Below are 22,163 nucleotides of genomic sequence, written 5' to 3' on the forward strand. Positions count from 1 at the left end.
ATAAAAATGTAAAGCTTTTCAGTATTGCTCTCACCGTACTCATTCAAAGTAATAAAATAAGAACCAAACATTTTTCTGCTTTATTCGGATTAACTTCTTGTGTACGTAAGTACTTCAGCAAGTAGTAGATTAAGTAAACTTATGAATAAAACGTATTTTTGTAATTCACTGTACATGCATATTTATAATTCAAATTAATTCCGTTCGACTTTATGTTTTTTTAGCGATGATTGGAGTTTTGCAGAAACGTCCTATTCGTAATATCATTTTGGGATTATTGATTGGGATTATCAATTGATTTTTTGGGAGATGGGATTGTAAAGATGTTTTTTTTTACGGATGTCATATTCATTTTCAACTGTTGCAAGGCTGCTTTACAGTCATATTCGCCATCCAAGGGTTACGATCCGGCCAGTCCCCTCAGACCCTTAGAATAACTGGATCGTAAGCCTTGGCTAGCGAAGATGGTTGACAGTATGATATGGTTACATATCATTGTTAACTTCTAATGTCATTTTGGTTACTGGTGGTGACTTGTATATTTTGCAATCTTATTTTTATATTATCTATATTCATTTTTGTGCACAATTATTCCCTGTGTTTTGTAAGGCAAATATTCATTTTTAAGCTGTGTTGCAAAAGAACAATTTTGGAAGTACTTTTAATGCCAAGAAAATGATATACCCCTTCCCCTAATTGTCGGCCCCTTAATTCCTCTAAGTTTTAAGCATGATTTAATGTCGCCGGTACCTTTTCAATTGTTTTATATATAGACTTCGTGCTAGATGTATACATCTGCGAACTATGTGCATTTGTCAGTTACTTTTTTGTATGCATGAAACGGCTTTTAACAATGAGCAAATCCCATAACCGTATAGTAAGCTATAAAAAGTTCCTATATGACAAAATAGATTCAAACGAGAAAAACAATGTCCTGGTTTATTTGTATAAAACCATTAATAAAAATTAATAAAATCAAATAGTTAATACAGAATCAACAACAGCCATTGAATTACCATTGTATTGTTTGGACGGGTACATAAAATGTAAAGCATGGGCATGTTAGGCAACCCACTCACAAACAATTCCCCAAACAACAAAAACAATCTGAGTTATCGTCCTTAGGCCATTGAGTGCTTAAATTTCCAATATTGTGTGGTAAACGATTTTGTTAAATAATCAATACTATGTAGAACGTCGTAGGTGAATTTGCAGAACGTCGCTGAACCACACATTGAACAACGAAGCTATATATATACATTTACCGAGGAACTATTATAAATATAGTTTGTTCATACCAGGTTCAACTAAGTACTTCTAAATATATAAAAAAAAGGATATAAAACAGTTTTATCCTACATGCATCTTTTTTCTTATTTAAACAACGAAATATTTCACGTACAACTTTTCGTTTTGAAGATATTGTCCTCAAGAAGCACGCGCTTTCAGAATTTCTCTTCAACACAAGCTTTCTCGACGACAATTGCCAAAAACTGAAATTGTATTTTAAATGATTATTCAAAGCGGTTGCTTTCTTCTGTTTTGTGACAACGAAAATCAGTGAGGAGAAAAAAAATAATCCTGGTTAACTTGCTTTCATGTAATAAATAATAGTTTTAAGTAATAAAAGTAAGAATGGTAATATGATATATGTTAAAAAGACAACATCCCGACCAACGAGCCAAAACAGTCCAAGTAAACATTACGTCTTCAACACAGCGTGAAAATTCTTCAATAGGAGGCGGGCGTCAGCTGGATCCTGAACAATGATACATACTAGGTCTACAAGAATTGACTTAACACTAAACTCCGAAACATATAAGTGAACCATTATTAAAAAAAAACCCACACACACTCTCTAGCAACGGCTTTATCAGAAGAAAGACTTATTATGCTTTCCTTACTTAGTTCCTATAGCTTGAAAAAATCAGACTCATTATTTTGTATCAAATCTTTTTAGTTTAGATTTTATTTTGATTTCATTCACATATTCACCTACATTTGTATTACTAATTATAACAATTATGGGATAAGGAGTGCAACGAAGTTGGTCTATCCGAAAATAAGAAATGCATAAAAGAACAACAATAGTTCGATGATTGCTAAATCATATTAGCGTGTATATTATTCCAACTCAAAGTCATATGAAACGAGTGACAGGTGAAAAAAATGTTTATCCAATTCTTGAACCAATGCATGTATGTATCATCAACTTATTCTTCTGTGCACGATTTTATAAATTTTTACGCAAAAATATCGTATAATCGTCAATTTTTCTCTCTCTCTCTGTCTGTTATGAAGTGAAAATATGGCAGCTCATTAATTGTCGTGTTTTGGAGCCGTAGTTTACCGATTGCCACCTTATAGTAAACAATCAACCAAGAAGCATGGATATTGAGCACGTCTAAAACATGTACAATCAGATAATAGTTTATTTCAGTGACAGATCAATGCGTATTGCGATCACCGGAATTTTTACGAGTAGGCTCACGCTAAGGTCACTTTGAATACGGAAAAAATGTAGGCGAATTGCTTCCTGGAAGCAAGCAATTAAAAAAAGTAAACTTCTAAATGTGAACAAATTAAAGAATTTTCTTTAGAAAAACAGTTCATGTACACAAGTTTAATAATGACAACTATCCATTTTGTTAAAAAAAAGCATATGCCTCATTTTTTTTGAGGTTTCATATGCATGACTTTAAGCGTTCTAAACAATTTAAATCTATCAAAAAGACATATTAGACTGTTGGTTTTCCTGATTGAATATTTTTTACACTAGATATTTTAATCCTTTTATAGCTTATTGTTCGGTGTGCGCCTAGTCCCCATGGTGAAGGCCATACTCTGATCTACAATTGTTTAATTTTCACACTTTGTGACTTGGATGGATAGTTATCTCATTAGCACTCACACCACATCTTCTTATTTCTATATAGCGGTTAAATTTCTTATTACGTCCTTTAACATAGTTTTCTTTTCAAACAATTTTACACTCTACTGGTATTGTTTTAAATTGTAATAAGCTTTTCACTATCTCATGTTTATTTCCATTTTTTAGATAGAAAATGGCTACACAGACATCGAAACCATTACTGATCAGCTTTATACTGGTTCTGGTAGCTTACCTGTTTGATATTATTGGGTTCTCCACAACATACCATACCGTTATTGATGGTACCAGTTTTGATGTCCATGGCGGACTATGGAAACAATGTGTAACAGTTAATGATGTTACAACGTGTTCAGACATTCCTGACTCCGTTGCAGATAAAGGTACTGTGTTAAAGTATAAAATGGTGTAAAAACAGATACCAGATGGACTCATAAATCGAAAATAAACTGACAACGCCATAGCTGAATTAGATATGAGAGACATTTAGTCAAACAATAGTACATAAAACACAACATAGAAAAACACAGACTTAGCATTATGAAGCCCACCAAGATCTGGGGGTGATCTCATGTGCTCAGGAAAGGTAGGCAGATCCTGTGACACATGTGGCACCAGTCGTGTTACTTATGTTAGTACACACCCGGATACAAGTATAATTCAGTATACCGGTAGATCACATTCGTGAAAAGGGGACAGGATTGCATTCACGACAATAAACTATAGAAATGCCTCTAGTAAACGAACTCCTATCATAAAATCAAAATTTTATTTTTAATTCATTTGTAAAATGGTATAAAAGGGGGCGAAGTTCTATATATTTGGATAGTTCTTTTCTATTCTGTGAACCGTATTTTTAGCCATGGCGTTGTCAGTTTGTTTTAGATTTATGAGTTTGACTGTCCCTTTGGTATCTTTCGTCCCTCTTCTTATGAGATTTGTTTTTGTCAGAATTTTGCTTGTATTCACTTGAATTGAAAGTCGTATTTGGTATGATTAATTGATTGATGGATATTTGCTTAACATCAAGTGGCAAATATTTAATGCATGTTCAAGACAGGACGACATGAGGGGTACGTCGAAGAGAACCACAATGGCCTACAAATAAATGAAACAAATCAAAGCGCGAAGCGATCTTTTGAACGCAGACACCAAAACCTGGCAAAAATATAGAAGCATACATCTTTTTTGTATTTTAGCAGTACTGATGACTGCGGAACGCTACAAGATTTTACACAAAGGTTGACAATTAGCATATATAAAGTTGATACACGTATATACATACGATATACTTAGTTACTACAAACCAAACTTAAAGGTAAATTATTTAGAAAGCTTATAACTGTTCAAATTGAGAAAAAAAAGATTGACTATAAAGGGGTTTTGAAATTGTGATCTAACACCTCTACACCATTGCTATTCCAAAATTGATTGATTGTTGGTTGCTTAACGTCCAGTGGCAAATATTTCATGCATATTCAGGACGAGAACAAGTTCACAATAAATACTATAAGTAGGTGTTGAAATAATAGAGGCCATCTGGGATGATGGTCGGGGAAATTTGGAATGCCACTGGAAAATGGGGGTATTTTGGATAGGGACAAAAATTTTGCCTTGCAACAAGCCACCTACGGACCCCTCAAAGAGTTCTTAACGTGCAAAGAGCGTGGCTCTCTCCTTACACGAGGCATCGGATTTAACGTCCCCATTCTGACCGGACGCGACTGCGAACTTGATACATCCCGCACAGCCAAACGGACTCCCTACTTCGGCAAGCGTTTTACTACCGGTCGGGAGAAGACCAAGTGACCATATTTCTATTCCCCAGTCACCATTGGGGTGCTATTCCAAAAACAGACTCTTCTAATGATTTTAATTTGTGTTATTATTAGATTGGTTCAGATCTTGTCGAGCTCTAAGCATCCTTGCATTGATATGTTTCCTAGCTGGTACCATTTGTACTGGGTTAAAACTGTTTGCTCTGAAGGAGAATAAAGCATTACTCATCGCTGCAGTTTGTACAATAGTAACGGCAGGTAGGTAATAATTATATTAAAAGCCATTTTATATGTGTTAGTGGCAGTTTAACATAAGATTAAACAAAATTACAACAATTACATCTAACTCCGAGGTAAATGAAAATAGGAAGTGAAAGAACCAAAACTGACAAAATCGAAAGTTGGATTTATCAACAAACGGACCAAAGGGAAAACCACTGTCATATTCCTTACTTGGTACAGGTATTTTCCGTGAGAATAATGTCCTCAACCTGGTTTTATAGCTAACTAAACCTCCCACTTGTATGGAAGTTGGTGTAAATAGCATTTAAATAAACATCGTCATTAAAGAAATAAACTCAATTTATTTAGTTATTGAAAAATAAATAATGACAGTTTACATAAAATTTGTAGAAATGTTTATTTTTCTCCTTTACACCAGCTTTAATTTTAAACAACTTTCAAAACATGCTAACCATTGCTGACACGCTTTATACACACATAAAAAATACAGAAGAAAGCATGTTGTACTCTCTATTTTATTGATTTTCTTGACTATTTTTTTCCCAACTTAAATGTCTTATTGAATATAACTACTATACAGAACCTAATAATTCAAAACCTCGTCTACTTTACGTACATTGGTAATGATAAGCGGATAGAAGCAAGTCATACAAAATTTGAACAAAACGAGTTACTTATTTATCCATCAAAGATTTGTTGATTTTGAAAAGAAGCAATTGTTAGTATTGAAAGATAAAAGATTTTATGTATAAATTTTGTCTAGTTGTACTTGATTTCATTGTTGCTATTAGTTGGAATTTTGGATTGATTGATTGTTAATTGCTTAACGTCCAGTGGTAAATATTTCAAGCATATTCAGGACGAGAACAAGTTTACAATAAATACAATAGGTAGGTCTTATCATAAAAGAGGCCATTAGGGATGAAGGTCGGGGAAATTTGGACTGCCACTGGAAAAAGAGGGTATAATGGATAGGGACAGAAAGCTTGAATTTTTGTATACTGTGGATCTATTTTTATTCGTTGGATACCAATTTTGCGTGTGTTTCGTGGATACATGTGAACCACGAATTAAAATGTCCAATGAATTATAAATTTTCTATAGGCTTTGTATGCAGAGATTTGCAAAATCACGAAATCAAATATTAACGAAAAAGCGAGTTTCCTTCAATCCACGAAAATTAATACGCATGAAAATTAATTGAATCCACAGTATTATAATTATTCGGAGGAAACGATGTTAAGATGTCATGACTGATATCAAATTTTGTGTAAATAAATAGGTTGAAATTAAACTAACATTTTTTTTTCTTCAGCAATTTGTATTCTTACATCAGATATACTTTTAACACAGAACATCGATGATTTTTCGGTCAATGGAGTAGATGCTGACTACGGATGGGGTTTCGCTTTAACCCTTTTAGGAATGGGTATCGCTGTGATCGCCGTAGTCATAATGATAGTTAATCTGGTGAAAGGAAACGGTAATGGAAAAGTGAACAATAATGACGACGAAAAATAAAATACATTGGTTTTTTTTTGAAAACAGAAAACAGAAGACTATTATTTATCATATTCATTTTTTATCAATCAAACGTTTTGTATCATATCTTTTAATAAAAATATGAATACAAGGGAAACTTGTATATGTATCAACGATACGACAACACAAAACATAATTCGATTATCAGGATTCAATATGCCTTGGTAAAGATACAATAGCCAAGTGTTTACTGACATATTATATCGAACACTAACGAGGTCTGGATAGGGTTTCCTTATTCCGGTACTCCATAATATTTTTATTATATATTTTTTTTCTTTTGTTTTGCGTATTAGTCTCTATTCTTTACATGTTAGACCCTAGTTTTCTCTATTCTGTATTAGGATTCCATTATTCTCTATTCTTTAATTTTGTGTTTATCTTTTTATTTGTATTGGCACACATCATTCTCTATTTTGTTAAGCCCATACCAATTTTAGACAAGTTGTGATTTAATATGACGTTATTCTCAATAAAGAGACACAAGGTTTCATGCATGAAAAATGTCTCCGAGTGAGGGATTTTCTCGAAGTGTTGAAGATCATATTTGTGGGGCTGTTTTCTGTTCTTTTGTCGGATTGTTGCCTCTTTCTCTTTTACAATTTCCCCATATCCATGCTCGAGTGTATGAAACTTTTCTGATATTCTGTACGCATTACAGTTTGTGAAAAATAACTAAACCTTAAGGGAGTTCGCTCTCCTCAGTTTCAAAGTAATTAAAATTGAGAAAGGAAATGGTGAATATGTCAAAGCGACAACCACCTGACCATAGAGCAAACAACAGCCGAAGGCAACCAATGGGTCTTCAATGTAGCGAGAATTCCCGCACCCGTAGGTGTCCTTCAGCTGGCCCCTAAAATATGCATAATAGTACAGTGATAATGGACGTCATACTCAACTCCGAATTATACACAAGAAACTAAAATTTAAAATCATACAAGACTAACAAAGGCCAGAGGCTCCTGACTTGGGACAGGCGCAAAATTGCGGCGGGGTTAAACATGTTTATGAGATCTCAACCCTCCCCCTATACCTCTAGCCAATGTAGAAAAGTAAAACAATAACAATACGCACATTAAAATTCAGTTCAAGAGAAGTCCGAGTCTGATGTCAAAAGATGTAACAAAAGAAAATAAATAAAATGACAATAATACATAAATAACAACAGACTACTAGCAGTTAACTGACATGCCAGCTCCAGACCTCAATTAAACTGATTGAAAGATTATGTCTTCATCATATGAATATCAGGTACAATCCCTCCCGTTAGGGGTTTAGTATCATACTATCATAAAATATATGAGAAGAACATAACCCGTGTCATGCCAACAACTGTTTTTTTAGAAATAAATGTGTTTAGTTCCGATGCAAAGACCCTATCAGTGAATCAATGTTAAAGCCAAAATATGCAATCTTTAATGACCTGACAACAGTATCGTAACTATATCCCCTTTTAATAAGTCTATTTAAAGGTTTTGTTAGTTTCTGAGGAGAATACTGACATTTTTGTGCTTTATAAAGAATATTTCCATAAAATTTTGGATGTGAAATACCTGAACGTATAAGATGTCTGCATGTTGAGTTATATTTACGAATTATTTCCTTATACCGGTGATAAAATTTAGTAAATGTTTTGACAAGTTTGTGATATCGAAAACCCTGGTGTAATAATTTTTCAGTAATACATAAATTTCTCTCGCTAAAATCTAATACATTGTTACATACACGAGCGTTTACCTTTCAAAATATTAGTTTATATAGATTAGGGGTTGTTAAAGTAATATATAGGTCGCCGTGCTTGTTTTCGAGATATATGCCATTGAGATTTTGGCGGGAAGATATTCTCTTCAGGGCCGTAACTACATTGAGGCAAATGAGGCAAATGTATCATGTAAAAAAAAAAAAAAAAAAAAAAAATGAAACAAAAGGTTGTTTTCATATCAAATTGTTTTCACGGAAAGTATTTTGAAAGAGGCAAGTTCTCTTCACTCTCCCCTGGATGTTATTCATTATCCATGTTTCTATTTTACTTTTAGTTTTCAGAGTTGATGGTCTATTGTTTGTACTTCTGTGTTCCGTGTTTGTCTTTTGTTCATTTATTGTCCTACTTTATGACTATAGTCTGAGCGTTGATTTTCATTTGTAAACTTGGTTTTGCAATGTTGCATGTTCACCGATGTCCAGAATTGTGCGAGAAATATATTTTAAGAACATGCGATGCTACTCGGTGGACACAAACAAAATTGTCCTTTCTGCATGGATAATTGAAGTTGATATCAAATAATACAAAACAGTTTGTTTTATTGCAAATAAAACTAGATAGCTGACATGGTTTGAATTAAAGTAAGGGCACATATTTCCCGGTATCAAATAATTTGGAAAAAAAGGTAATTGCCATATATGACCTTTTACATTGAAAGGTTAAACTTACATTAAGTCGTGTTGAGACCCTTTAACAGATAATAAAGGAGTATGGGGACATAATCGCACACAAAGTCAATGCATAGAAAAAATACAAATGATCAATGGTCAAAGTTTGTGTTCCTGCTCTTCATCTTGATACTTGCCGGATGGTCTTCAACAATACTTTTGAAGAATCATTAGTACCGTAAAAGATCGAAAAACAAGGCGAAGATGGTCCCTAGTGTGGACTTAAGCAGTACTAGTACTTAAAGTATAATACTGCAATGTCACTATATTAAAATATAGTCATAAAAAAATCACCAAAGTCTAATCACAATACAAGACAAGAACATACAAACAGATACGGTATTAATTAATTATGAGAATTACGATTTTTGCTTTATCCTACATATCGGTATTTTTAATGTTGTCTCAAATACCAAAAAGTCTTAAATTACAATGAATCTTTGTTTTTGCTTTGGGACCTGATTGTCGAAAAAAATATCTAAAAATTAATTAAACCGTTTCAATGCAAGAAAGAATCTGGGAAACGCTCAGAATGCACGATTTTGCGTTATTTTTCTCAGAGCTTGTGGGGGCCTTCAGCGGCCCCCAGACCCCTCGCCCAAAATTTTATTAGTCGTCACTATTTAAAGAGGCTAGTTACGGCCCTGCTCTCTTGACTTTTCATAGCTTTATCATTGACAAGTTGAAGTTCTCAAAAAATGTTAAAAAGTAATTAAAATTTTATAAAACTTTTACAGATTGCTTATCATTATACATGTAAAAGATTTATAAAAAGAAAATGGGGGGTCACCGGGCAAATTTTTTCCAGGCATTCAAATGGATAAAACCAGAGGATTCCAAAAATCTGTCAAAAAATCCAAAACATGATAAGCCAGCTTCCTGAAATGAGGCAAACGCAAGTTTAAGATACACATTTGCCCTCCAAGAATTAGAAGTATGTCAGCTGCTGGACTATCTAAACATAATCCACCGAGATGTACATGGATGAAAGATGGATACAATTGATGTTTGTTTTTACTTTTTCATTTTTCTGGTTGCTATCTATTTTAGTTTTCTATGTAACTTTAAAATGCTAAAAATATATATTCGCACTATTTGACCAGTGCTCGGACGGTTACGTCCTCCATCCTTTTGCCTCGATTATATCATCATCGGATTTTTTTTTTGAATATATTTAAAACGACGGGTACCACTAGTGGAGCAGATATCTTCTCTATTAACCAATATCTGCTGAGGTTCGTGTAGCTCAATATTTGAGTTTTTTTGTGTCGTTGTTCATTGGCTATTGTATGTCTTTTGGTCTTCCTTTTTTCTCTCATATATTTGCTTCCATTAATAGTCTTGAAATATACTGCCTTATTATATTACAAGAAAGCCGCATAATTAAAAACATTTCATTTAAAAAATAAACAAATTCAACTTACATTTTTCTAAGTTCAAAAGCTCGAACTAATGATATGATTATATCTTGTCATTGGTAATCAAATAGATGTGATATGACACGAAGTTTTCCTTTTTATTATCTGACAATATATTTATCCTGTTTGTGTTTTACATTCTAATGTTTAATTATATAAACATAAAAGCGAATCACAACTTTCTACGAAAGTTATAAACCATAACGCATATTGTATATTGTTGTTGTCTAGAAGACAGAAAGAGAAAGCAGCGACCAGCAACCAGCGGCAAACAAATAACAAACGTACAACATAATTAACAAACTAACAACAAAAAAAAACTATAAAAAAACAAAGAAATAGCGTACGATGTTGTTGAAGAGCATTAGTATAGATTGAAATGTGTGTTTAATTATGATCATACAAAGAGTCATCAACCTTGTCAGTTCTTCTATAATCTGTTGTATTGTATGTTGCATCATAGTCGTCACGAAAACCTAGAGCACTGTCATATAAGTTGCATGAATCTTTTCCATTTCGAGGCCTGGCATGATTAAGTCTATCGTATTCACTCTCTAACATGTCGTCGGAATTTCTGCCATTCGTGTCACAATTAGTCCCAACCTCCTGATTACTCGAATGGTTATTCTTTACACCGACTGCATACTCATTATGTCGGTTGTTGGTAAAATTATTTGCACTACGAGTCCTCGCATGATTAACCCTATCGTAATTGCTTTCTACCAAATTGTTGGAATTTCTTTCATTCGTACAATTTTGCTCAACCGCCAGATAACTCGATTGGTTATTCTTTCCACCGACTGTATACTCATTATGTCGGTTGTTGGTAAAATTATGTGCACTACGAGGCCTCGCATGATTAACCCTATCGTATTTGCTTTCTACCAGATTGTTGGAATTTCTTCCATTCGTACAATGTTGCTGAACCACCTGATTATCAGACTTAGTATTCTTTACCACGACCGTATACTCATTATTTCTGACGGTGTTTGAATTGTTATTGGGAACGTCTACAAGTCCAAATAGTATATTATCATCATTAGGTGTATGCACATCGTAAATGGCGTTTTGAAAGTCACGTTGAATATGATCATCTAATTTTTTCTTCCTAAATGGTCCTCTGCGCCTAAAATTACACGTACAATTAACTACAGTTATTTTCATCTTTGTATACATATATCTATTATAACCAAGTCTAAATTGAAAACAACGTTCAAACATAAGATTGCATTGGATAGGATTCGCAATTTTCATCCGGATAAAATTCGAAATTTTTATCCGTGTGCATGTAAAACAAATTTCTTGATAGAGGGGTCTAAATACAGCACAAACAACATTTTCCAAAAGATTTAAAAAGTGAAACGTATATTTTAATAAAAACGCATTTGACTAACACGTCGAACAACTGATGTTCTTAAGCCCTGTTGACTGCCATTAACTATTGCCAAATAAATTGATCACGAGATGTAACATGGATCTTAATCATTAATTTATTACCAAACAGAAAACAATAAACTTGGGGAGAAAATGGTATACCGCAAACATGAGGTGAAAACGTTTGTTCACCATTTCATGGATTTCGAAAATTAATGTCTCTGCAGTGATGGTAGGTATTGACACGGTATCGAATTTTTAACGAGTCGAAATAGAATGAACGGATCATATAAACCCTAAGGAAAAGATAATACAAGCCCAAACGAAACAAATAGAACAAGTCTAAATTAACCTATGATTGTGTTGGGTATTTACTAGAATATAAATGTATTCGTTGTATGTTTTTTTGTTTTTGTAAATAATGCCTTTTGATTGAGTTAAGCCATTTCAATTGATACTATATAGTTTGTCTATCTATGTTGTAATGTTTTGCTATATCATTTGGCTAGTGTGAAGGTTTGCGCCTGTTTTACGTTAAAAAAATAATCAGGAACCTGTTGTTCGGTTGTCGTCGTTTGTTCATGTGGTTCGTTGTGTTTCCATTTCTCGTTTCTTTTATGTGGACTAACACATTCCCGTGATATCGCGGGTACGTGACTGAATTAAAGTATATAACTATGCGTCAGCCTTATTTTAGTATTAGTATTGTCATTTGATAAAGTCATGCCGATTATAAGATACACAGTTTTCTCTGCTTTCAAACTCTTTCTGTGTGAACACGTCGACCTTGAACGTATCAATTATTGGTAATATAAATTATTTGGAAAACAAAGGGTTCTTGAATAGAGTATTTTTAAATCAACAGCATTGTCCTATATAAGTTATAAATAAAGTTGAATTCCTTGATTCGCTGTTTTACGTCGTGCCCGCTAACAAATTGAAAACTGTACCTATATGCCTTATTTTCAGTTTTCTTACTGATCAAAATACTACAACCGGGAACAATTTGACAATGATTGAATTTAGTTGTGTCAACCCAGTGATTAATCACCGTGTATATAGCAACATCCTAAATACAACGTTTGCTGGTGCATCTGTCAGATGCGGAACGTACAGATAAGATAATAGGTAACCGGTGCATATGCTATTAGTATCGGTATCAGACTCGACCCGGAACTTGTTCATTATTAGCAATATTAATTATGTGGAAAACAAAAGGGTCTGGGGTGGTGTAATTTTTAATCTACACCATTGTCCTATATTAGCTTTATATAAAGTTGAATTCTTTGATTTGTCATTTTTACCCCATGACGATAAGTTAAGCCTTTTACAACCGATTTTTATAGTTTGATCTTATGTTGTACTGTTACACCATTTTCCAAGTATTGTGAAGGGGTTGGCGCCTTTAAGATAATTAAAACCCGCCACATTTATGCATATACAGTGGAATAGTTATACTGATTTGTCTGTGTATAATTTAGCATCGTATTGGACGAATTCGAGCCTACAGTAAACTCGATCATGCTTTAAAAACCACTAGTGTTGTATTTTGATTTAATGTGTTGTGATTATCTTTCGAAACTTGATAACAAGTATAATACCAACCTGAACCGACAACAGATAAGCAAGACACCAACAACAATCATAACAATAGTCCCGACTGCTGACCCAACAATCAAACCTGAAAAGGATATTTATCGGTCTTTATGAAGATCTATAAATATAGATTCTTACATTGGTACCAGTGGATTATCGGATTTATCCAATCGAGATAGTTAAATTATCTATTTTAAAGCCGTCGGCTGGGACTTTAGAATTGATAATTTAACTATCGAGATTGGATAAATCCGATAATCCACGAGTAACTATGTAAGAATCTGTTTCTCTAATGATTATTTTTTTTCTTCTTTTTTTGTTAAACGAAAATCCCCTTAGAGTGCCTTTCACATTCCACGAAGTTGTCGATTTCATTAACACCTGTAAATCTACACATTGATATGTTACCATTGTACCTTCCAAAACGGTTAATCTATATCGTTATGTAGATTATATTTGGCACATTCTTATGCCATTTGTCCATTGTTGAGGACTTCATGTTGTCCTTTGATCTCTAACTGTGTTTTTGTGATTTTTGTCGTTGTATATGTTTCATCGGCTCTTTTTATTTGCACTAAGGACTTCAGTCCGTTATTTATTATTGTTTATTTTCTATCTTTAATACATTTCATATGAAAGCAAGCACTGAAAAATCTATGAAATGATAATAGTAAATAATACAATATCAATAACTAATTTTCATCATCATTATCCTCTTTTTTTGCTATTTATTAATCTAATTTTACAATGCTGTTGATAAAAATTTAGTATCAACCATACCTATTCTAAAATGACCATCTGATAGCGTCTCAAAAGATCCTGGTGTGCTTTCGGCAATTTTCCTTTCATTTCGGTCTGTCACGTAGCTATGGTTAAATGGAGAACTATATTTCTTGGAAGATGTTATTTTGAGTGTTTTTATGATGACATTACCCTCTGTAGATTGTGCATGGGTTGTAAAAACTAACTGTGAGTTTTCAACATTCACTTCATTTGTATGAGAGGATACATCACTTGTCTGTGGTTTAAACGTCGTGTTTGTTATCTTAGTGGATGTAGTGCGATAACTGGTGCTTTTACTGTGCTGAGATTCTTTTAATGAGGCGTAAGAAACGGTTGAAGTCGTCGGTAATGCCATGCTTGTAGAACTTTGGAATATGGATTCGTCTGAAATATTGCTTTCTATTTCACAAAAGAAGAGCATTGACAATGAGAAAAAGAATGTATATGAACCGTTTTATGCAAAATGCAAAGTTTCAGATGATTAGTCAAATGTATTCATAAGTATAATGGGCCCCTCTAAATTTTATACATCCCACATTTATGTATTTATTTTTTACGTTTCTGTAATGGTTTCGGCTGGTTATGGTGTTATCTCTTATCGTTTGTAGTCAAAATAATTATAAAATATCCTTTCAATACCATCATTGTCCTGAAAATTGTTTGGACTGAGTGCTGATTTGCATTGCTATGCGACGTGTCTCTGTATTTCATACATCCAACATTCCTGTATTTATTTTTGATGTTTCTGTTATGGTTTCGGTTAGATAAAGTGGTATGTCTTATCGTTTGTAGTCCAAATAATTATAAAATATCCTTTCAATACCATCATTGTCCTAAAAATTGTATGGACTGGTGTTGTTAATTTGATTGTGTGATATGAATTCTCCATTTTATACATTTGAAAATGCCTGTACCAAGTCAGAAATATGACAGTTGTTGTCCATTCGTTTGATGTGTTTTTTCATTTGATTTTGCCATGTGATTAGGGACTTTCCGATTAAATTTTCCTCGGAGTGCATTATTTTTGTGATTTTACTTTTTGATACCTGTTTTATATCGTATTTTGTCTTTGTCTTGAAACATTTGTGGTCTATAGTGTACATGATAAAATTAATTTCAACACGTGTCCTGTGGACTGAAATATTTATCATACACGTTTGTAAACTTAAAATTGAGAATTTTATATGTAATGTTGATATTAGAAAAATAAACAAAATGATTACTTACTTTTAACACAGAGGATTCCGAAAGTCGTTGAATTACAGTTCTGTATACTAATACTGAAGCTGTTATAAGGGGCACAAGAAAGAGCTTTGCAAATAAAGGGAATAAGTGGTTTCTCAGATGAATCTAAAAAAAAAAAAAAAAAACATCCCCAAAAATTTATTAGTATTACATGCATTAGTTCGATTAATTCTAAAAACTTCGTTCTCCATAATATGGCATTTCCTCTACTTTGAAAATAAAAATAAAAAGTTATGAATTGAATTTATTGATTTTATGTATGAGAAAATAAAGATATTTCTGACTTTAAGCTACTTACACATGAGATACGTGCGTTAATCCATGTTATAATAGATAACTGTTTGAACTTTTTTTCTTTCAACTTTGACTAAATCATCCTCAAGGGTTAAATTGTCGAAACCGAAAATTTATAATTAAAAAATTCTGTCAAAGTCTAACGTGCTTCGAACTGTTGATAAATTATGTTAATTTGTTTTTGTATATATTTATCGTTGCAACTTAGTTGTCTCATTCCGTAATCAAATATGTTTTCGATTTTATTTGCCTTTGGTAATTTTTGGTATCTTTGATATGATATTTGTGTCCCAAGTTTTCGTTGTGAAAAAAAACCAACTAAATTAGAAAAGAAAGGCATGAACATTTTAATTTTTTACAACATTTGAACTGAATAGATATATCATTCATTTTAGATACTAGTAGTTCATTCAGAGTGCATGTGAATATCTCTAGTGAAGTAAATACTTTACCAGTGTTTACAGATGAGTTCAGAGCAAATCGGAAGTAATCCGGAAATACAATTGAATTGTTATTTTCTGCATTTCTTTCACAGCCATATGGTAGATTTTCTCGTGGAATTTCGCTTCTAAGGTCATGATAGTCTTTCTGTGAATTTTTTTCTGAAACAAAAAGCGACAAGATAAAACAAATATTTACGGAAAATCAGAGAGTAACACATTAAAAACAAACTAAATTCGATTGCAGAAAATTTCAAGGGTCAGATAAAATCGTAATGACATTATACACATATCTAGATTAAGAAAATGAGCATTAATCCTCCCTGACAGAGTTGACTTTTGATATTCTTAGCATTCGTTTAAGGTTTTGTTTTTGGTCACTTAGCTCTTAAACTGTTTCGGTTCTTATACAGTATTTGCTTTCGGATTTGAGTGCTTCTGATGGAGGTAAATATAAATAAATCGTGTCGAACACAATATTTTTGTCACATTATATGAATGATAATAAGAACTATCATTCATTTAATAGAGACTGTTTTGCGTTTTTGCTTGCTTGTATGTAAACAGTTTGTTTTAAACCGAAGTAAACGTAATCGGGCATACTTTTTGAATTAATAGACATTTTTGTTAAGATTTAGAATTTTAGTAAAAATCGCCACTTAAATGTTAAATTACAAATATTTTGACTTCAAAAGCACGGAAGATGATTTATTTTTCTAATTCTAGTTTATCATTATAAAATCTATAATCCAAAATTAAAAGAATGCTGTGCAGAGTTGTCTCATTGGCAATAATACTACATCTTCCTATTTTACACAATTGGAAGTATAATACATAAAATCTTCGAACAAAATTCTATATGTGTTTGTGAAATCAGTGTTATAGTAGTAAAAACATTTTATTCTCCGCTGTTCCGCTGTTCCGATTGGGTTTTAAATGTTGTTTTTTTTTAAATTTTTATCTTTCGATTCAAGAAATGCTATATGAAATACATATGTTTTATTTCTTCAATATTACGATATAGTTCAAATAGAGAAAACATGACAAGGACCAACGAGTTCCAAATGTTCCATAAAGTTTTGAAATATCAAATTATGAATGGCTAACATTACGAATTGAAACAATATACTCACCGCATAAACTATTCCTTAAGGTGTTATATTTAACTTGTGAATCAGTGCATGTAAACTGGTGGCATGTTTCATGAACGGAGTTAAAATCATTCTGGATTACTGAAAAAAAGTCTAAAATTTTTCATAAACCGGCTTATGGTGGTAAATAAATCAATGACATAGATATAGTAAGATGAGGTATGAGTGCCAATAAGACAAATTTCCATCCAAGTAACAATTTATAAAAGTAAACCATTATAGGTCAAGGTCAAGCATGGATTATTTATTAATGAGCACACAACTAAAAAAAAAAGAACAAAAATTGAACAAACAGACTACGGTCTTATTTAATGATAGAAAAGCTTTGTGTTATAATGAAAATTATAAATCGAACGGTGTCTACACAATTAGTGATTAGATTTGAAAGACTAAATTTCAATTCAAACAGCCATTGGCGTGGTTCCTCAATAGGTTAGTCATAAACTGTCAATATACATTGCACTTTTAAAAACCGCAATTGAGATCTGCCTCATTAAAAATAATTTTACATTGAGCTGGATGTGTTTGTGGGAAGAATAACTTTTTATCTACTAAATAGTAACTTCAAATAAAAAATCAAGATGAAGCATTACAAAAGAATAAGTTTAAGATTTTGCAGATGACTTGTAAGCCTATTAAATGAAAAGAAAAAAAGCAAAAGAATAACAAAGATAACATAAAGGAAGAATTACTAAAATTTGCAGTGGAATTGAGGCAAACGATTTTATACACAAAAGAATAAAAGTACTCTACCGTTAAGCCTTGCCGATACATATTAACCTACAGTGCTAAATATTGTTATGAATAATTCAAACACGGTTGAAATCAAAAGTAAGAAGGATATCATGAATTTACCTGTATACACCCACCATAACAGTGATATGTTAGAACATTGGTATGCTTCCACCATCTGAAAATCCTTTGAATGATTCAAATGTAGATGATGGTCGCAAATGCAGTTTGATTCAAAGACAGCCTGTTAGGAACAATATTTCTTTGATACATTATAATCATATATTTAACCATACAAATATTGTGTTCACATCACTCGATTGATCGATTGAATGAGTATTATTTGCTTAAAATTCAATTAGAAATATTTCATTGGAAAACAGTAATCAAGATTATCAATGATGGGTCGATGCCACTGCAGGTGGAGTTTTAATTCCCGGGGGGTATCACATCCAAGTAGTCTGCATTTCTGTGCTGACATAAATTATCATTGATATGATCATAATTTTATAAATTTACAATTCACAAATAAAATTGAATGTTTGCTAGAAATAGTTTACCTGCTGTTGTCTGCTCTATGGTAGGGTTGTTGTCTCTTTGGCACATTCCCCATTTCCATCCTCAATTTTACCTTGGCTGTATTTGACAAAACTTATAGGAATGTTGGTCATTAATGCTCTGCATCTTCGTACTTTGTCCTTTTTAACTTTTTCGGATTCGAGCGTCACTGGTGAGTCTTTTGACAAAATATGTAAACATTTAAAAGAAAAATGGGTACAGCTTTCAACATTATAATAAAATCTAAGTCACTTTTCAAAACATTATTATTTCTACGAAAAAAAACCACTCACTTTGTATGCAAATAATCCGACTTCTTTCATTCCCCTTGAACACAGTACGAAGCATTCATAAAGAGTTTTGTATCCTACTTCCATCGTTGAGTTTGATATCTTGTAACAACCTTGTCGAAACAAGATCAATGTTATATTTATAAACTAATATCACACTTCAAAGGTTGTCGATGGAAATAAGTAGAAAATTATATAAAATTAATTGTTCACGTTGCTCAGTTCAGCAAAAGAGAGACGAAAGATACCAAAGGGACAGTCAAACTCATAAATCTAAAACAAACTGACAACGCCATGGCTAAAAATGAAAAAGACAAACAGAAAAACAATAGTACACACGACACAACATAGAAAACTAAAGAATAAACAACACGAACCCCACCAAAAACTAGGGGTGATCTCAGGTGCTCCGGAAGGGTAAGCAGATCCTGCTCCACATGTGGCACCCGTCGTGTTGCTTATGTATAGTGGTCTGTGAAGTGAGTTATGCACATGTTTGCATTGTGTTGTCTTTCGTTTTTGGTCATGGCGTTTTTAGCTTTTTCTCTTCTAATGAGTGTTGATATCCACTTGGTCATTTTCGTATATTTTGATGTAGGTCTTCGTGGTCAAAATCAGTCAAATTCTAGTCAATACTTTTACTTATTTCAACAATCATGATGACACAATGTTTTTGTTAAAAAAAAATAAAACTGAAGAAGATATTATAAGCAATACTGCCAATGACCCTTGATGTCTTCTTATTCTACTTCTTTGTTCTTGGTACATTCAATATCATACATGATAGGTATATTAAGATAAAAAAAAAATACGTATATTTTGTAATATTATGAATTACCTTTAACTGAAATTCTGCCAGACAGTTTATAAAAATTTCCAACCCAAAATGGTTTCTCTCCATGCATCATAAATATTGAAACACATGATCTATTTCTTTCAATATCTGCAATGACTGCTAGTTTTGAGTTCTGTTCTGAGCAATGTGTTAAAGCTTCATTCCAGGTTGTCGAATTTTGTATAACCTTTATTACATTATAACCTTAAATGAGAAAGAATTAAAACGTTTTATTCGCCTATGGTTATGACCTGTCACCTTTTCCCAACAATAAGAAATTATTCCCGAAACCACACTAAACAGAGTGTGGTATGACTGTATAAAACGAAATAAAATGTTAATTTGTTTTGCCTTTGCTGCAATGCGTTACAAAATCGGTATATTTCCATTGGCTTAAAGATAAGATATTATAGCTGGACATCATAAATTACACGTATAGGTCAAAATTGACTATTTTTTCCGACGAGGTTATATGGATATTTGTGATATCGTCTACAATATGAGCACACAGAACATTCACATGTTTCATGCATTTGATAATTTAGACATTTGAGAGCTCGACTTTAAAAAAAAAGACTATTCCGATTCAACAAATGACTTAGTCATTGACTATTTTGAGCCCGTAAAAAACAATATGCAGCGATATGAAAATCATGAATATTCTGTTTAGTATTTTAGTTTTCATGTTCCTATTTGGTAATTCTATTATTAACTGTTAATATTCCTTAATTTCAAAGAAAAAGAAATCAGGACATAGATTAATTAGGCAAAATTAAACCAATTATAATTGTTTTCATTCTTGTCGTTGACTGGGACACTATCGAATGAGACTCATCGTTAAATGAATTTACACCTAGCAAAATCCGCCTGCTGTTTTAACAGAGTTGTCTCAAAACACATATAACTTGATTTGATAGTGGGTATATCACTTGCATTTGTACTTGTAACAGTAAAAACAAATCATAAAACAGAAACACTTCTTTCTAACAATGGCGGGTCCAGACATTGCCATAAGGGGAAAAGGCTTTGATTGCCCGCCTCAGTCATGCTTAAGTGATTCCTTATATAATCAAACAGATTTTTCTAACATATAGGGGTGGGACGGCACCCAACAGGCTGCCCCTTCGGGATCCGCATAAGTCTCTAATAGTGCATAAGCTAGGTGAAATACACTACGTGCCTCGATAAAAGCTCTCAAGTACCTTCCGTCTTGTATAATCTTTATTAATGATATTTATATTCAATGATAAGTAATTTTATATGATTATATTAACTGTGGTATGACGATTGTTTTAAATGCTTCCTAACACATTTGTACATATATTCATAATACTAGTACACATTGTGTATTTCAAACTATTATTAAAAGTAACATTGATTATATCAAAAATGCTTGTATACTTACCCCCCAGACATAACGTAAATTGCCACATACATAGCAACTTAGATATGTACGACATGTTTTGTTGAACTTATCTTTTCTATGTTAAATATTTAAATGTTTTACTTCCGTGTCTTATCAATATGTATTTAAGACAAGAATGATTACATTAAATTTGACAACCGTTAGAAGTTTCAACTCCATGATAAAATACCAGCTTTGGATAATCTTATTCTCTTCATGTCCCGTATCGCTCAGTTTTAGCTTAGGTTATATGAAGTATACTCAAAATGAAAAAAATAAGTAGCTGTATACAATCATCTATTGACTTACCTCATTCAGAATGGCATTTAATCAATTCTACATTGATATTGATTTTTGTCATCTTTTGGCTTCGACTAAATCTGAATTCAGTACTACCCGAAATATTTAATCTGTCGATTCAGGATTGCTGGGAATCTATTATCAAACCATTTTACTTTTGTTTGTAAATATCTTCGTCTGCGCAATCACATCAGAATTTAATGAAAGATATATTTTTAGTACAAAAACGCTTACAATAGCAATCTAGTTAAAATAGAATGACGAATATTAAACAAAGTATACAATTACAGTGTGGTAGTGTTTCTACCTGTTGCAATTTAATGACACGTAATATGATACAACTGTCATTTGCCAATTTTTTTTTAAGAAGCTCACAAGTTAACGAAGTGTACACCACAGAAAACGTTTGATTAATGAAATATATCACCTTCCTTTAAGCACAGCACTGATTCCTTTACCAGATGGATAAATACTTTTTCCGATCGTATGAGCTGTTCAGTGTTTCTTTTATGTTTATATTTTGAGATGTGTTTGTCTCGAGACATTCATTATCCAAATGCGCGTAAAGTGGATTAGTTTTTAACGTTAATTTAATCATACCTCTATCCTGATAGTCTGTTATCGTAAGGTATCGGGGGGAGGGGGTATAACCAGCCCTTGAGCCAATGACTACTGTGCTAACGTAATTCAGTGTATGGTTTCCCCCTCTATTTTATTTAATGTCATGGAATAAAGTGCGTTAACTGTAACGCTTGATCATGTTAAATAATAATGTTCGAACTATTGAGATTAAAAAGAGATTTGAGATCTAAAACAAAGATTGTTAAACAACGTCACATATTCATGATCATGCAGAAAC

At 32.6% G+C, this 22,163-nt stretch overlaps 2 protein-coding genes across 4 annotated transcripts; one reads left to right on the plus strand and one right to left on the minus strand.

Moving 5' to 3' along the window:
* Nucleotides 1-6,495, plus strand: LOC139503758 (epithelial membrane protein 2-like). 2 transcript variants are annotated; one of them, XM_071293628.1, is made up of 4 exons: nucleotides 1-101; nucleotides 3,059-3,273; nucleotides 4,783-4,926; nucleotides 6,227-6,495. In XM_071293628.1, the coding sequence occupies exons 2-4, from the start codon at nucleotides 3,066-3,068 to the stop codon at nucleotides 6,430-6,432; spliced, it is 558 nt and encodes a 185-aa protein (XP_071149729.1). In that variant the 5' UTR covers nucleotides 1-101; nucleotides 3,059-3,065; the 3' UTR covers nucleotides 6,433-6,495. The 2 variants fall into 2 exon arrangements, with proteins under 2 accessions (XP_071149729.1, XP_071149728.1); XM_071293627.1 differs by having other exon boundaries at nucleotides 21-105.
* Nucleotides 6,496-10,638: 4,143 nt separating this feature from the next.
* On the minus strand, nucleotides 10,639-21,090 carry LOC139502561 (probable serine/threonine-protein kinase DDB_G0283337). 2 transcript variants are annotated; one of them, XM_071292061.1, is made up of 10 exons: nucleotides 21,005-21,090; nucleotides 19,603-19,803; nucleotides 18,768-18,877; nucleotides 18,040-18,160; nucleotides 17,167-17,265; nucleotides 16,046-16,195; nucleotides 15,282-15,404; nucleotides 14,052-14,453; nucleotides 13,281-13,356; nucleotides 10,639-11,427 (listed from the first exon to the last, which is right to left on the minus strand). In XM_071292061.1, the coding sequence occupies exons 1-10, from the start codon at nucleotides 21,057-21,059 to the stop codon at nucleotides 10,689-10,691; spliced, it is 2,076 nt and encodes a 691-aa protein (XP_071148162.1). In that variant the 5' UTR covers nucleotides 21,060-21,090; the 3' UTR covers nucleotides 10,639-10,688. The 2 variants fall into 2 exon arrangements, with proteins under 2 accessions (XP_071148162.1, XP_071148163.1); XM_071292062.1 differs by having other exon boundaries at nucleotides 14,052-14,438; nucleotides 21,005-21,089.
* Nucleotides 21,091-22,163: the final 1,073 nt, after the last annotated feature.

This window comes from Mytilus edulis, chromosome 14, assembly GCF_963676685.1.
Source record: "Mytilus edulis chromosome 14, xbMytEdul2.2, whole genome shotgun sequence".
NCBI lineage: Eukaryota > Metazoa > Mollusca > Bivalvia > Mytilida > Mytilidae > Mytilus > Mytilus edulis.